This window comes from Notolepis coatsorum, assembly GCF_963971535.1.
Source record: "Notolepis coatsorum genome assembly, chromosome: 5".
In the NCBI taxonomy this organism is placed as follows: Eukaryota; Metazoa; Chordata; class Actinopteri; order Aulopiformes; family Paralepididae; genus Notolepis; species Notolepis coatsorum.
This window is the reverse complement of record NC_140169.1, coordinates 131628047-131644616: the sequence shown is the minus strand read 5'-3', so window position 1 is coordinate 131644616 and position 16570 is coordinate 131628047. Positions and strand designations below refer to the sequence as shown.

The following is a 16570-nucleotide window of genomic DNA, read 5'->3' as shown; positions in this document are numbered from 1 at the left end:
AAATAAATAAACGCATTCATTCAAGATATCTGGCCTCACGCGGATCTCACAACTGTGCCCACACAGTGCAATACTCCAATTGAGCCATTGGGTGGCGCTGCTGAGCGGCCGTCAGAGCGCGGCCCTGAGAGCGCCGCTGGCCCTGAGAGCGCCGCTGGCTCTGCGGCTCTGCAGCTGCATACTATTGCTTACAATCCATCATTTGACTTGAACGTGCCTCTGAGTCTGCGCCACCTAGTGGCGAGAACGACAAAGGACTCGGCGCTCCTTGTTTGTGGTTGTTGTCAGAAACATGGCGGAGAGTGATTTGAACGTTGACAGCATCATCTCTCGATTGCTGGAAGGTAAGAGTATTTGTAACGACCCATCTTATTCCTCTGCCAGGATTTCAAGTGAAATGCACATTTTGCTTCGCGAGTGACGTTGATTTAAAAATCCATGCCTCACATTTCGTGCGGTTAGCTAACGTTTTCGGATTTATACAGCGAAACGCCAAGCTAGCCAGCAAGGAAATGCTAGCGTTAATGGTTTCGGCTCCTATTCCAACGTTAGCGTTAGCTAACTGCTCCATGTATACTTGACTGTCGTCGTGAGGGAGGTGTCGAGAAAAACATACTCTAGCTATACGGCCAGCTTGCTTATAATGACGAGCCAGCAACGATCACTGCTTTTGTATATTTGAGATTAGACAGGGCAGGTCAGGGTCTCTATGATTGCTTACGTTACCTGGCCTTGTTGTTGGCTAACGTTAGCTATGGCTTGCTAGCTGCAACACCCTGGCCTGGGACACACCCCCTTCACTAGTTCATTGATGGCTGCACAGAATTGTTGTTCTGTGTCCAGCACCAACAATAGCTAACGTCAGCCTTCCACTGTACCCCCACCCCCCACCCCTTGTGCCAGTGTGGTTGAACCACAAAACTCCCCTGTTATGTGCCCTAATTATTCTAGACTTGCATCACACTGCTTTCACCCTCGATTCACTTCTCTCTTTGCCAGGGCATTTGTGAAATTAATTAACAAACTATTTTGAACTGAGTGCACACATGGATGATTTCTCAGGCTAATGTAAAACTAATAGCAAAATATCCCCTTGTTGTTTTAGATCAAATCCAGGAGATGTAGATTGCAAAACCTGTCAGTCATTAAACATTTCTGATCTCACAATATACAAGATACAAGATACAAGAGTTTTATTTGTCACAGCATACAGGTATACAGTGAAATGCGGGGGGTCTCGCCCGCAACGATGTGCATAATACAAGTAATAATATAAGAGTCCAACCAATAGAGCGACATAGTGCAATAAACAAGTAAACAAAGTAGGCATATCGATATCTGTACATGAGCTATTTACAGAGCATGCCACAGAGCATGCCACAGGTCCTGTGGCAGTGCAGTACACTGTTAGCTGTTATCATATTATGTAATGTGGTTGTGGCTTCTTCTAGTGCGAGGATGTCGCCCGGGGAAGATAGTCCAGATGACGGAGGCAGAAGTGCGGGGCTTGTGCATCAAGTCCAGAGAAATCTTTCTCAGCCAGCCTATCCTGCTGGAGCTGGAGGCTCCACTCAAAATCTGTGGTAAGTAGCTATTTATATATAGGCTATATATATATATATATATATATATATATATATATATATATATATATATATATATATATATATATATATATATAATTATACATATATCTATATATATATCTATATATGTATATATATGTGGGAGCGACGGTGGCTAGGGAGGTAGAGCATAGCACTCATCTGGTAATCCGGAGGTTCCCGGTTCGATTCCCACTCCTCCCGGGCAGCATGTCGGAAGTGTCCTTGAGCAAGACACTTAACCCCTAACTGCTCCCGATGAGCAGGTTGGCACCTTGCATGGTCGCCTCGGCCGTCGGTGTGTGAGTGAATGGGTAAAATGTGAGGAACGAATTGTAAAGCGCTATATAAATGCAGTCCATTTACCATTTGTATATGATATAATCGCCATATATCTCCTTGATAGAGCATGTCATATTGAATACCTAGATAACCCTCTTTTGTGTGTGTGTGTGTGTGTGTGTGTGTGTGTGTGTGTGTGTGTGTGTGTGTGTGTGTGTGTGTGTGTGTGTGTGTGTGTGTGTGTGTGTGTGTGTGTGTGTGTGTGTGTGTGTGTGTGTGTGTGTGTGTGTGTGTGTGTGTGTGTGTGTGTGTGTGTGTGTGTGTGTGTGCGTGCGTGCGTGCGTGCGTGCGTGCCTTGATTTGAACCTAAGACCGTTGAGTGAACATGCCGAAGAGCCATGTAGCTCAGCACTGTTAAGTAGTGCAGGAGGATATTAATGGGGCCTCCCCAGAGCGTCGGGTCACCCGGCTGTCTTCTCTGCCAGCCTGAATCCCTCTGTCCTCTCTTATTCTGTCTGTTCAGAAAGGCACGATGGAACAATCATATCACACAATACAGAAAACTAAGAAGTTAATTGCATTACAGTGAAGCTGAGACGCAATATATTTATATACATTTATTTATTCCCACTGCATATATACCTATCACCTGTCTGTACTTACCTGCACATAGTCCTTTACTATATCTATATCTGTTGCATATGCTACTACTAGTTACGCTGCTGGCCAGCAGTAGTCATACTGTCTATATTTATATAATGCAACTCTTATAAGTACTCATTTATATTTTGTACCCAGTTTAACCACCTATGCATTGTATATTGCTGTTTCACTTTTACTGCTACATTTGCACTCTGGTTGGATGCCAAGCTTCGTTTTGTTGTTGTACTGTACTTGTGCTGTATGATGACAATTAATTAGAATAGAATCTAATATGACCAGGATATCAGATATCGTGTTCAAACTAAAATAATCTTGCCGAAGGAGGAACAGGGTTTAGGAAGTGAATGGATAATAGGAGAGGCTTGTTACTTTGGCACAAATTTAGTTAAATTGTTACCCAACAATTGTAGATAGTTATATTAGATTAGCCTCTCCTATTGTCCATTCACTTCCTAAACCCGTTCCGCCTTCGGCAACAGTATTTTGGTTTTTAACACAATCTGATATCCTGGTCATATTAGATTTAATTTATTGTCATCATACAGCACAAGTACAGTACAACAAAAAGAAGTTTGGCATCCAACCAGAGTGCAAATGTAACAGCAATATACAATGTAGAGGTGATTAAACTGGGTACAAAATATAGTACTACTGACTGAGTGTAGTGCTAATCAGATGTATGTACAGAGTTGTAGTATAATATGTACAGTGATACAGGTATGGTAGTAGTCATACTGGCCAACATCATAACTACTAAGAGTAGGATATGTACAGATATAGATGTAGTATATACAGATATGTAAAATGCTATGTGCAGGTAAGTACAACAGGTATGTGGTGAGAATAAATATATATATATATATATACGGTATATACAGCATTATTGTACATGCTAGATGCTATCCTACAAAGCTATGGGTTATATGCAGGTGTATAAGTAATATAGTAGGGGTTATATGCAGGTATCATCTCAACAACAGTTACATGTGAACTCAAAGCTTTGTTGGTCCCTCCAGGTGACATCCATGGGCAGTACACAGACCTGCTGAGGCTGTTCGAGTACGGCGGCTTCCCTCCGGAGGCCAACTACCTGTTCCTGGGAGACTACGTGGACAGAGGGAAACAGTCTCTGGAGACCATCTGCCTCCTGCTGGCCTACAAGATCAAATACCCAGAGAACTTCTTCCTGCTCAGGGGGAACCACGAGTGTGCCTCCATCAACCGCATCTATGGCTTCTACGACGAGTGTAAGACTGGAAGCGTAAACGGCGACTTGTGCTTTTACCCTTGCATGTACTGTACATACTACATAGTAGTGCTTGTCTTGAGTTGGGTTTAAATACCCCTTTTATTTAAAGGCCTGATAATCAGTGGTCCAAACATAAATAAATGGTTAGCCCCACCATAAGAAAAAATAATGGAGACATGTTTTCATTCTATAGTTGATTGGCTGTGCACTTGATACATGGAATAACACTAGACAAAGGGTAAAGATGCATTTTTGAATGTTTATAAACACGAATGAAACAGTGACAGCCAGGAAATGTCCCAAGTAGTGAGGTGTTCCATCTATAGATCAAAGTCTTTGAGTGAATGTATGTGAATATGTCTTTGGCCTAAGGACAGTCGGATCTCTATTTGTGAAACACTGGATGTGAACAATTCCCTTCCAAAGTTAGAAACTGGAGAGCAAAGACTCTCTAGACACTCTAATCTGGTGCAGCCTGGAAGTAAAACTCTAATCTGGTGCAGCCTGGAAGTAAAACTCATCTGGTGCAGCCTGGAAGTAAAACTCTAATCTGATGCAACCTCGAAGTAAAACTCTAATCTGGTGCAGCCTGGAAGTAAGACTCTAATCTGGTGCAGCCTGGAAGTAAGACTCTAATCTGGTGCAGCCTGGAAGTAAAACTCTAATCTGGTGCAGCCTGGAAGTAAAACTCTAATCTGGTGCAGCCTGGAAGTAAGACTCTAATCTGGTGCAGCCTCGAAGTAAGACTCTAATCTGATGCAGCCTGGAAGTAAGACTCTAATCTGGTGCAGCCTGGAAGTAAAACTCTAATCTGATGCAGCCTGGAAGTAAAACTAATCTGGTGCAGCCTGGAAGTAAAACTCTAATCTGGTGCAGCCTGGAAGTAAGACTCTAATCTGATGCAGCCTGGAAGTAAGACTCTAATCTGGTGCAGCCTGGAAGTAAAACTCTAATCTGGTGCAGCCTGGAAGTAAGACTCTAATCTGGAGCAGCCTGGAAGTAAGACTCTAATCTGGAGCATTTTGGAAGTAAGACTCTAATCTGGAGCAGCCTGGAAGTAAGACTCTAATCTGGTGCCGCCCTGTAGTGATTTTTTATTTCCATTGTGATGTGTCTTTTCCCCCCCAGGTAAGCGCAGATTCAACATAAAGCTCTGGAAGACCTTCACAGACTGTTTCAACTGTCTGCCCATTGCCGCTATCATAGATGAGAAGATCTTCTGCTGCCATGGAGGTAGGGAAGCTGTTTTCTGGCATTTTCCGGTGTCAGAATCTTGTTGATGTATGTCGTTTTACCAGGGATTTGTTCCGGTGGTGTCAAGTGTTGCGGTTAGTGATGCACCGATGTGAAAATTGTGGCCGATAACCGATATTAATATTGCTGTTCTGGCCGATACCGATATTTACCGATGTCGATATCTCTGTATAGAAAACACTTTTTTATGATAATCAAATAAAGAGCTATTTTCCAAAATGCATTTTTTTATTTTTTTTTATTTTGTAAGTTATTTTCAGAAATGACTGATATTTTGAAACTATTTAAGGCCAAAACATGTAAAAAGGGGAAAAGAGATAAAAAAAATTATTTTCTTTTTAATATCGGCCCATATCTGCCCTATCTTGATATCGGACCGATAAGTAATATCTTGTTACGTGGATCCAGACAAACACTATAGTGCATTTGGATCGCTTTCTAAACTCAATAATCTATATGATTCCGGCGTTTATTGCACCATACAAACCGGAAATGGATCTAGGAGATCGGCGTCAAATAATTGGGATCTTTTTCCTCCAGTCTCATCTGCGAACGGTAAGAGGACAGTAACGTTCTTTTCAGCCGATTGTTTATTCATTTCACTGCAAACCATCGGATCAATATATCAACCCATACTAAATAAAGCCGTTACTGACGATCAAGGAATTATAAACGACCCCCCCCCCCCCCTTTCCTTTACGCATGATGAAGCATAATGTATACCGATCATATACATTTGAATTTTTTAATATAGCATGTATAGGAAAGAAACGCCAATCGATAATCTATCATGCGTCAGGGCCTATAACTCGTTTTTGGAATTACAGCAGAAAACCTTAAAAACATACTTATATTCTAGACGGTATTAACACAACAATGTATGAATGAAAAAATATAACGTTCCCACATCCTAAACGATAGATAATCGATGTTGAATGGGCCATAGTAATGTCAATATAGCAATAACATTTTAAAAGTTATAGCCCTGCAAAGAAGGTAAACATCTCCATAGGCTTTCAACGGTGGCAGACTGGGTACAATGATGGGCACAACCCCCGGCGCCCAATGTGTTAAGAACTGACAATCAGGGAATTTAAACATTGTTGACATTGTTTTTTTGTGTTTATATTAAAGAAAGGAAAGTCTAGTGCTGGCTGAGCATATTGTTTGTTTGCACTAAGTTAATACTTTGACAAATGTAGCCTATATTTTTCAGTCAGTTCGGTCCAATGTGCCAAACATTATTTAAGGCTGTAAACACTAACACTGTAAACTTTATTTTTATTTTTTTTAATAAATGAGAAGCATGTTTAGATTTGAGTGTTAAATTTTTTTTTAAATAAAAAACAACGTATATCGAACCGAACCGAAAACCGTTAGCCCAAAACCGTGATACGAACCGAACCGTTGATTTTTTGTGAACCGTTTCACCCCTACTATTTATACAATCGTGGCGTTAATACCATTATCTGTCCGCAGGTCTCTCTCCCGATCTGCAGTCCATGGAGCAAATTCGACGCATCATGAGACCCACTGATGTCCCCGACACAGGTCTGTAATCCTGTCTTTGTTTACAATGTAGGGGGACTTTAATGTACATCTGTGTTACAGAGACTGACTTACTGTTTACTTGCGCCAGGCTTGCTGTGTGACCTGCTGTGGTCGGACCCAGATAAAGACGTGCAGGGCTGGGGCGAGAACGACCGGGGAGTGTCCTTCACCTTCGGGGCAGACGTGGTCAGCAAGTTCCTCAACCGGCACGACTTGGACCTAATCTGCCGCGCCCACCAGGTACCATGGAGGGCCGGGGGTTGCATGTGGATTGATATGCTTGGGGGAAGTTGATAATGTCACTGGGTGAGAACCTCGTATCTCCAGTTTTGGCAATGGTCATGTTTTACTGGAATTGAAGGTTCACACAGGTCTTTTATGGGTTATTATGCGTGTGTTCATCATGACCCAAAGCACACTTAGCCCTTTCCGGTGTACAATCTCACACAATATTTTAAATAAGCTGTATGTGGTATTTCCTGTTCAAATAAGTGGTCTACGTGTTAAGATAATAGCTCTACAGTCATCACTGATTGTAGAGTGTTTGGTCAGTAACATGGGGTCTCCCAGTCCCTCCACTCTGCAGTAAACACAAAATAGATTTTGTGGTATCCTGTTCCCACTTTATCCAATCGGAAGAGAGAACTCCACAGTCCACACTGCAAAAGTAAGACATAAAAACATGCACAACGGGGAGTCAAATCCGGACGTTGGGGACGTTCATTATTGTAGGCCGACTCGTCTGGGTCCGGCAAAAATACATCATCATCTATCTGTAATCTGTTTTTTGGAGAGGGAATATTTTCGCACGGCACAGTAGCGATGTGTTTATGAACTGCTCGTATCGTTGTCCTACCCCAGGTTGTTGAAGACGGGTACGAGTTCTTTGCCAAACGACAGCTGGTGACTCTGTTCTCGGCTCCTAACTACTGCGGCGAGTTTGACAACGCCGGTGGCATGATGAGCGTGGACGAGTCTCTGATGTGCTCTTTTCAGGTGGGACCCTAGGTCACGGTCACACACACACTCCGGTGGAAAACATACATGTGCTGTGAGATATTCCTTTATTGATCCCCTTGGGGAAATTCGAGCGTCATAGCAGCATGGTGGGGGAGGGAGCGGGGGAGGTACAGGCATGGTAATAGTAGAAGACCTAAATATAGGCAATATAACTATAGTAAAGATACAAATAAGCACTGTAAACAATACAATTAACTCTGAATAAAAGAATATGAGCAAGTAAGCAGTGTCTGTATGCCCCCCCATCAGTTATATTATACGTTCCAATAAATATGGGCAATAAACACTTGGAATCTGAATATTATATACTATGAGTAAGTAAGGTATACAGAATGCACAGGTGCAGTATACACAGGGTACCCTAACTGTCATGATATACGTCATATGTTGTAGTCCGTGCAGGTTAGGTGGTCAGACACACTTGGTGATCAGACATTCCTAGTAGTTCTCGAGTTCTGTTGACATCTCATCCTCTTGTTTAATTATTATTATTTTATTTATTTTAGATCCTGAAGCCATCAGAGAAAAAAGCAAAGTACCAGTATGGGGGAGTGAATTCTGGACGCCCAGTTACCCCGCCACGTACCGCTCAAGCCCCCAAGAAGAGGTGAACAACCGGACAACACCCCCCCCCCCCCCCCGCCCGCAACACTCAACCCCCGTCCTTCCAGGCTGTGTGTGAAACGTTCAAGCCCTGCTCCACCTTGCCCCCCCCACTTCCACTCGTTCATGTGTAAAACGAACTTGGCTTTTTCTTTTTTTTTGCTTGTTTGATGGTATTTTTATTAAGTGATAGTGTTTTTTTCAATGCCATGTTGCTCAACCCTGCGTGCAGCAATATGAAACAGACCTTTTGTGGAAGGAGTGACATGTTTGGAGAGGATGCTTTCCTGCCTTTTAGAGACATGTACCGTAGTGACTTTGTGTGTGTGTGTGTGTGTGCGTGCGTGTGTGCATGAGTGTACAGTGTGTGTGCACGTGTGTGATTGAAATGGGTTCTTTGCCAGCTGCAGCCTGTGTAAAACAAAACAAACTAAAAAAACAACAACAACCATGTCGATTCTTCCAGACCACTATCAGGGTCAGTTATTCCATCATAACGTTTGTTCCGTTAACGTTCACGTGACTTACTGACTATTTCCTTCATGGTATTTGCTACAGTAACTTGAGTGTAATTGTTGAGCATGGCTAGATGGAGAAAGATGATTTCATCCCCCATGGACTCCAGAATGTTGTTTTTCCTCTTTCTCCCCGCGGAGACATTGAAATATTTTAAGATTTTCAAAGTTCTAGTGTGCAATAAATATTGCAAAAAATGTCGGATCGTTGTATACAAGCATACATTTGTATAGGCTACTTGTTCGTTATAGCCTAAGTGTATAAAAACCAAAAAAAAAAAAAAAAACATGAACTGTATCTCAAAAGGGACTTTCAAAATAGATATTCCACATCTAACCAATGCTGATTTCATATCTTAACTTGCTCGTGTTAATGACGACGTTTTGTGTATGTGTGCGGTGGAAATAACTTTTTCCTCTGTTCCTGTGGGAAAGTGTCTCATGGGTGGTGTTCAAGTAGATCCAGGGGTGAGAAAAAGAAAGTCGGTTAAACTGGGAACCCAGCAAGCAAACTGACGTTGCGTTACAACTCGACATTAGCCTTTCATGTGCCCCAAATGTCAATTCTGACACAATGAGCTCCTTGCTATGTTGAAGATGCTGTTAGGAGTGTGTTTTAGAAAGCAGTTGTGTAGTTTTAGCCTACATTTGAAATCCTGATCTCAATACTGCGGTTGAAATTACTTTCATTTTGACACTTCTTTGGGGGGGGGGCTACTGCTTGGACGCTTCGGCCAAGGGACGGCTAACAGGCTTCAGAATGTTTGCTGGGAAGTAATAGTATGTAAACGATGGAGACAGACAGTGCAAGGCAAGAGATTATGAATACTATTTACAAACTACAGCATGAATACAGTGGCACGTATAATGTAGCCATTAAAGTCACGTGCTGTGGACAATACTTTGAAAAGTACACTTTTTTTAATACAATTCACCAGTCTGCTTTGTTTCTACTTTAAAGTGTTAAGCTAATATAAATACATGTTAAACATTAAAGGCACCATCACTTATCAGTATATTCATTTTGAAAGGTGGAAATTACTCGATTACAAATATTGCAGGATCCGTTTATGGTGTTTATAGTATTGTGACATCTCACAGTACATTGTTCTTTCTTGCACATTCATTCATTGTAAATTGTATGACATTTAAAGGACGTCAAGCTCCACAAGTTAAGGCAGAGATAGCTTCATGTTGATTGCATTGTGTCAGCTTCTGGCACGTGACATCGCTCCCACCTACTGTAGGGTAAATTGGTAATGTACATCACCTCCATCTGACTAATAAAACATTTAACCTATAAGACTTATTACTTAATATCTTGCCTTTTGCCTTGTAAATGTATTGGTCTTCAAGTTGGAATGGAAACAGTAGTGTTTAAAACCAGTTTAGATTTGAAGTTTGTTTAAAACTGAATGGAATAAATGGAAGTGCAGTTGATCCTGCTTGCTCGTCTTTATTCTAGATTAGCAAAATAATGTAAACTCAATAACAACAATCTAGTAATCACTAATATCTGATGATTTTCATTTGACGGTATCAAAAACAGCCTGGTGTCGAGACGAGATTTATTTTGCACATAATCTCACACATCCAAAAACTCTAAACAGTTTTGCACACATTCAATTAGTTTGACAGTTATTGAGAGTACTTGAGTTTGAATATGGCCACCAGTGATGTCATCGGGGACATTGAATCCTTGTGTTAATTACAGCTCCATGAAATGATAGGCAGCAGTCGCTATAGGACAAGGTATGGCTATTTCTTAATCAACACAATTTCATGGAGCTGTAATTAAGGGCTTTTTACTACATGTGAAGAAATGGGCATTTATAGTATGTCAAACAATCGTTGACCGATTTGCTCCTTCAAGTTGGTCATCAATAACATTACACTGCATTTCAGGAACGCCACACAGCAACAGTTTTTCATGAGTACTGATGAATCATTAACCCTCTTAATGTAAAATATGGCTCTGTTAACAAACAGTCAAACCTACAGTACAACGATTGGTTTATAAAAAAAATACGTATCTTCATCACAGAAATTCCATTCATTTAAAAAAAATATATATATATATGTACCGTAAAACTTCAAATAAAAGCAGAGTCCAAAAGAGACGCCTGTCCCAAATAAAAGCATGGGGTTTTATATATACGTTTCGACAAATAAGGCAGGTACTTTTTAACGGCACGTTTAATGTACATTTCATGTGGCTTCACCTTTTGAGCCACCATTATGTCACCAATATCTTTTCACAATTTAGCAGGTTACCATCGATCTTGGTATCCAAGCTGATAGAATGGAGCTAAACCAGCCATCTTTTCCTAAGCACCACTGGGGATCTGGTGCATTGAAGTGTTAATAATTAAATAATCCATAGGATTAGTAGATGCATACACCGTTTTTATTTAATTTTGATGTGTACATGCTGGTACATGTCATACAAGTAATATTCATACTGGTTTAAATAAACAATTGGATATATTTCCCATTTTTGCTGAGCAAAAAGGAATTACATGCCTCTCCCAAATAAAGGCAGGGTGAATTCAGTGATTGAAGCAAATAATAGCCCGGGCTATTAATTGATGTTTTACGGTATATATATACATATATACACACACACACATTTATTTAAGGTTTAATAACAATTTCTGTTTGAGATACACCTTAGTCGGATTTCAGGGCCTGGAGGACTGACTGTGGCACTCGGCTGGCATAGTACTGGTGGTTGCGGAGCGTAGCCAGCACCCCAGCAGAGTTCATGTGTTTCACATTAGCATCATAGCTGTATGCATTACCATGCATATCTGTCAGTTTCCCTGCAGAAGAGGACGTAGATCAAAGTTAAAAATAACTAAACATTATTACATAATATGAAATATCAGTGAATGAATAGAGGAGTGTGCCTTTTTTTTTTTTTTTACCTCCCACAGCATGCAGGATGGCTTCAGGAGCGCAAGTGTCCCACTTCTTACACCCTGGACTGGCAAAGACATAGGCAGAGGCCTTCCCTTCTACAAGCTGAATAATCTGCAGAGAGATGTTTGGAGGAATGATCAAGACTTTAAACCACAGCCTATTTGCTGTTTCTTCAACATAAGGAAGCTTGACAACCCACTTTACAAATGCAACTCAGTGCTCACTGCTCAGCAAGTCATCTACAATCAAATCCCTCTCACCTTATTCCCAGCTCCACCCACTCTTATGACGTCGTGAGGTTCCATGGCGTCGACACATTCTGTCACCAGTTTGTTGCTATGGGAGCGTGTGGTGGTAACGATACGTCTATCGCCTGGGACCTCTTGCAGCTGGAACCCGAACGCTCCCAACCCTGGCACTCCCCACATAGTCCTCCCTAACTCTGCCCCTGGTCCAAGCTGAGGAGGCAAAAGGTGTCGGTTATTCAGGGACATGAAAAAGTCAGAGTATGTAGCGGCATTCAGGGCAGGACCATAATTCTGTTTATTTTTTTTGTACCTCGTAGTTGTAGAAAGGCTGGTTGATGACACCAGCGATAGCTTTCCCTTTATGCGCAATGCCAATGAGTACAGTCACATGATCCAAGAGCCCTGTGGTCAGAAGACATGACATGCAAGTTGTTAGCTAGGGGACACATGGACAGCAAACAGATGACTGGATTGCTACTATATGAATGAATGAATGAATGAATGATCACTGCATTTATATAGTGCTTTTCTAGACACTCAAAATGCTTTACAATGTAGGGTGGAAATTGCCTCCTTCACCACCACTGTGTAGCAGCCACCCTTGGGCTACGCAGGCTCAATGGCTGCCATACACTGGCACCAGGCACACATCACACTACAGTACGCAATGACTGAAAAGCTCAGGAGACAGGGATTGATGTCAGCCAATTAAGGGGGATGGATGATTAGGTGTCCTTGATGTCAGAGACCTGATTAGGAATTTGGCCAGGAACGTCTGGGAACCCCCTACTCTTTGCGATAGGCGCTCTGGGTTCTTTAACAACCAAATTCAGTCAGGACCTCGGTTTAACATCTCATCCAAAGGACGGCACTCACAACTGTACGGTGTCCCTATCACCATAACAGGGGCATTGTGCTCCCAGAGGACAGAGTGCTCCCTGCTGGACAACAACACCACCAGGTCCAGAGTAGGGATGGGCATTTTAAAGAAAAATCCAGATCGATTGATCGCATGCTATACTTGATTGATCGTGTATTACTCGAAAAGGGGGGGAAAAACGTACAAAATAAATAAATATTAGAATTAATCTTTTTCCATTCACGTATATATGTTTAAGGAAACCAACAAACAGTTATAATCTTACACATACATGTGAAAAGATATGTAAAAGAAATTCATAAACATTTATAATTTCAATTTTTCGATTTTTCTCATAGCTACGAGTAATCGATTAATCGATTACTCACGCCCATCCCTAGTCCAGAGGACAGAGTGCTCCCTGCTGGACAACAACAACACCCCTTTCCGACAATGGCCTTGACGGGGGGTTCGAAACTGGTAGAGTCCGGAGCTCTACCCAGGTAGCCACGCTGCCAGAAAAGATAATACAATTCATTATATTATGTGTAACTGCAGCTATGGTTAACAGTTGGTTAATATAGTTATATTCGTTTACAATTTTATATGCTTATTTTTGCATATTAATAATAATAATAATAATAATACACACGATTGTATTTCATTGTATTTCTTATGGGTTTATATAAGATATGAGTGGCGCACGATTTCTATTTGTTTGTGCAATTATTCTAGTCTCACGAGACTTGGTCGACTTGGTATCCAGTGACGTGTTTCCGCCTTCCTTCTCTTGAGTTCCGACATGAGTCATGTCACATGACTGTGGGTGGATTATTGACTTTCCTGTCAATCCCAACAAGTAAAAGACAATCTACAAAGACAACCTAACAAGACAATCTACCAAGATAAAGATCAAAGACATAATACCAGAACGCATCGATGTTCTCTTATACTGGCACGCAGCCAATAAGGTATTGATTGTTATGGATGATGATTTGGTATATGTGACAGTTGATGTTCTAACTACGGTTTTAATGGACTTTCAATGTTAATGGTATCATTTGTATGCATTTGTATGTTGTACAGATTTTACGGTTTGGATGGAGATTGGACAAAGCTTCATTAAAATCAGTACAAGAAATCTACTTGTGTAATGCGTCGTGCCCGGAGGATGTCACATTATGACATAATTATGAATATGAATATAATAATTATATCATAAAAACGGCTTTGGAGGGCAAGAGAGCAGGAGAAAACACTTGGAACATCACAGCACCACTTCAACCCTATTCTACAGCTCCAATGTGCACTATCTGTCACCATACGGAGAACTTTGTCGAGAAGCTGAAAGGCGCCCGACATCATCTGGGGCTCGTCTGGGAGACGAGATGCGCCTCGCAGCTGCTCCGCGGGAATAAACGGAAGGATTTAAGAGAAAGAATGAAAGAAGGGTCAGCCCTGATGTCCAAGAGGTCTTTGAATTTAACCTAATAAATCCAGAATGATAATCCACAGAAGACATTTTGCCTCGTCAAATGTCAAAAACAAAACCTGACAAAAAACAAAACAGGCGGTTTAATTAGAAAAAGTAGGAAGGGTCGAAATGACAAAGAAAGGTTTTGTGCACGATCATAGTGTAGGTGTAGTCTCTAATACAGCGTGCTGTAAAGCCAGGCTGTAATAGTTGATCAAACAGAATGTGGAAACAGATAAATAAAACAGTTAAAAGAGCTCACCTTCAGTAAATTCCTTTGTGCCATCGAGAGGATCAACCCACACGACAAGCTGATAATTTGAGACAGGCGTGGGTTCAGAAACAGTGTGAACACGAAGTTAAGTCACTGAACGATTTCTGAGAACAAACATAATGCTGTAAATTTAAGAATCTGGATTGTACAGTCCAAGGCAGTCCTGAGCTTGAATGTGCACGTCAAATCTGCAGCGCCTCTAAAGAAACTGAATTGAGAGAACATGGCGAAAAGGTGGGATAACCACATTTTCTTGTTCAAAGCTGAGGGCACCGAAACTGGTCCAGAGCTGACAGAATGAAGCTCATTTGGATAAAAAAAAAAGTCAAAACATTATGTGGGTGCACAAAATCCCTCCAGGTCTAAGTCCCCTGTGAGCAGCTCCAGATTTTACATCTGGATGACCTCACAGGTTTGAGTCATTGTCCTCTGGTTTTTCTTTTTGGAAAAGGACGTGAATTCTTCAACCGAGCGGTGTTCTCTCTATCCCCTGTCTCGAAATATGTAAATGACACTCTTACCTCCTCCTCTGTCAGAGCGTTGTATTCCGCTGGAAAGGTCTTCTGTAGGACTTCCACAGACTGGCCACTCTCAATCAAGTCTTCCGTTACCTCCTCATCTGGAAGGTCCTGTTGAGAGGAAGGGAAGAAGCGCTGACAACTCTGTTGTCATTCAAGCTACTGCCGAGCCGCCGATCATCTGTTTTCACACACTCACCTCCTCTCCAATGATGGTGAGTTTGGGGAAGTGTTTAGACAGAGAGGCACAGATGCTCTGCTGGACCAGTCTGTCTGCCAGTGTTTGGAGATCGTCTGCCCCTGTCTATACACACACACACACACACACACGCACACGCACACACACACAGGTTGACATCAAGGACAGCTGAACCATATCCATCAGTTAAGTGTTTTTTCTTTCTCTAGCTTAGGGCCCCCACCTTCTCTACAATGCCAAGCTCCCCGCTATGGAGGACCCTCCTCACAATGGCCCCTGCTTTCTCAGCCACTGTGTAGGCAGAGGCCACAAGGCGCACGAGCACTGCAGGATTCCCAGACATTGCTGATTGAGAGAGAAGACAGCACCGTAAACAGACATGTTAATACCTCCCTCTCTCACCTAAACACACACACACAATCTAGGGGCAAAGGACATGCTGTGTCACCTTTAAAACTATTCCCAAACCTCAGCCAGTGAGAATATTTCCATTGACTGTCCTCTCAACACACAACCAAACATTAATTTAGTTGACTAAATCTGAGGTAAACTAAAAGGTAGATTATGCGATAATGTACCGTACTTGTATTCAATAATAGTTAGCTACAGAGTGTACAGTACAGTATTCTTCTGTGACATGACATTAAATGAGATGAAACTACATACCAACAGACCGTATCTTGCAGTTGCAGCTATTCTGCAGGTAGCCAGAAAAGTCTAGCTAGCTAGCCAGGTAGCGAGTCTTCTTGGTAATAAAGTGGTTACAGTACTCTAACTCTACTTAGCTTCTGAGAGAGTCAACAAGAGATTAGTTTACGTTTGTAACAGATAACTGATACGAGGATTTACCCACACATAATTGCATGTGTCAAGCTAGCGACAGAATCGTTTGGACTTCCGTTCGGTTTTTTCAAAATAAATGCTCCCATTCAAACTCAATAAAATACACAAAGTAGTAGTAGTAGTAGTTTATTTTTTCAGTCATCATCCATCATTTATCAATATTAGATTTTTACAGTGACTGAAAAGGTACACACAAATTTAATATACATACCCTTGGCCTTGGGAAAGGGTTTATTGCATTTCGATGCATATAATTTGATATTGTAGGGAATATAGTTCGGATTTTTTTTACATTATTGTATGAAATACTTGACAATAGTGTAGTTAGAGTCCCGTGGTTGAAGTTCTGGACAGTTTCCGAGCAACGCCAACGTGGAAAGCAAATGGGTCTGGAAACCAAAATGTTTTAATCCACACCACAACATACAGAAAAAAGGGTTATTCTAACACAAAAGCATTGTCAGCATCACCAACACTGCCCTCTCCTGGTTC

The 16570-nt window shown here is 41.5% G+C and overlaps 2 protein-coding genes across 2 annotated transcripts; one reads left to right on the top strand and one right to left on the bottom strand.

Moving 5' to 3' along the window:
• Positions 1-246: 246 nt before the first annotated feature.
• On the top strand, positions 247-8944 carry LOC311228612 (serine/threonine-protein phosphatase PP1-beta catalytic subunit-like). Its single transcript, XM_084314529.1, has 8 exons — positions 247-344; positions 1452-1583; positions 3566-3796; positions 4927-5031; positions 6532-6603; positions 6692-6843; positions 7465-7599; positions 8130-8944. The coding sequence occupies exons 1-8, from the start codon at positions 293-295 to the stop codon at positions 8232-8234; spliced, it is 984 nt and encodes a 327-aa protein (XP_084170655.1). The 5' UTR covers positions 247-292; the 3' UTR covers positions 8235-8944.
• On the bottom strand, positions 8489-16113 carry bpnt1 (bisphosphate nucleotidase 1). The gene is made up of 9 exons (XM_084314530.1): positions 15902-16113; positions 15459-15580; positions 15236-15340; positions 15040-15147; positions 14507-14555; positions 12222-12313; positions 11924-12121; positions 11669-11774; positions 8489-11563 (listed from the first exon to the last, which is right to left on the bottom strand). The coding sequence occupies exons 2-9, from the start codon at positions 15576-15578 to the stop codon at positions 11412-11414; spliced, it is 930 nt and encodes a 309-aa protein (XP_084170656.1). The 5' UTR covers positions 15579-15580; positions 15902-16113; the 3' UTR covers positions 8489-11411.
• Between the last annotated feature and the right edge of the window lie 457 nt (positions 16114-16570).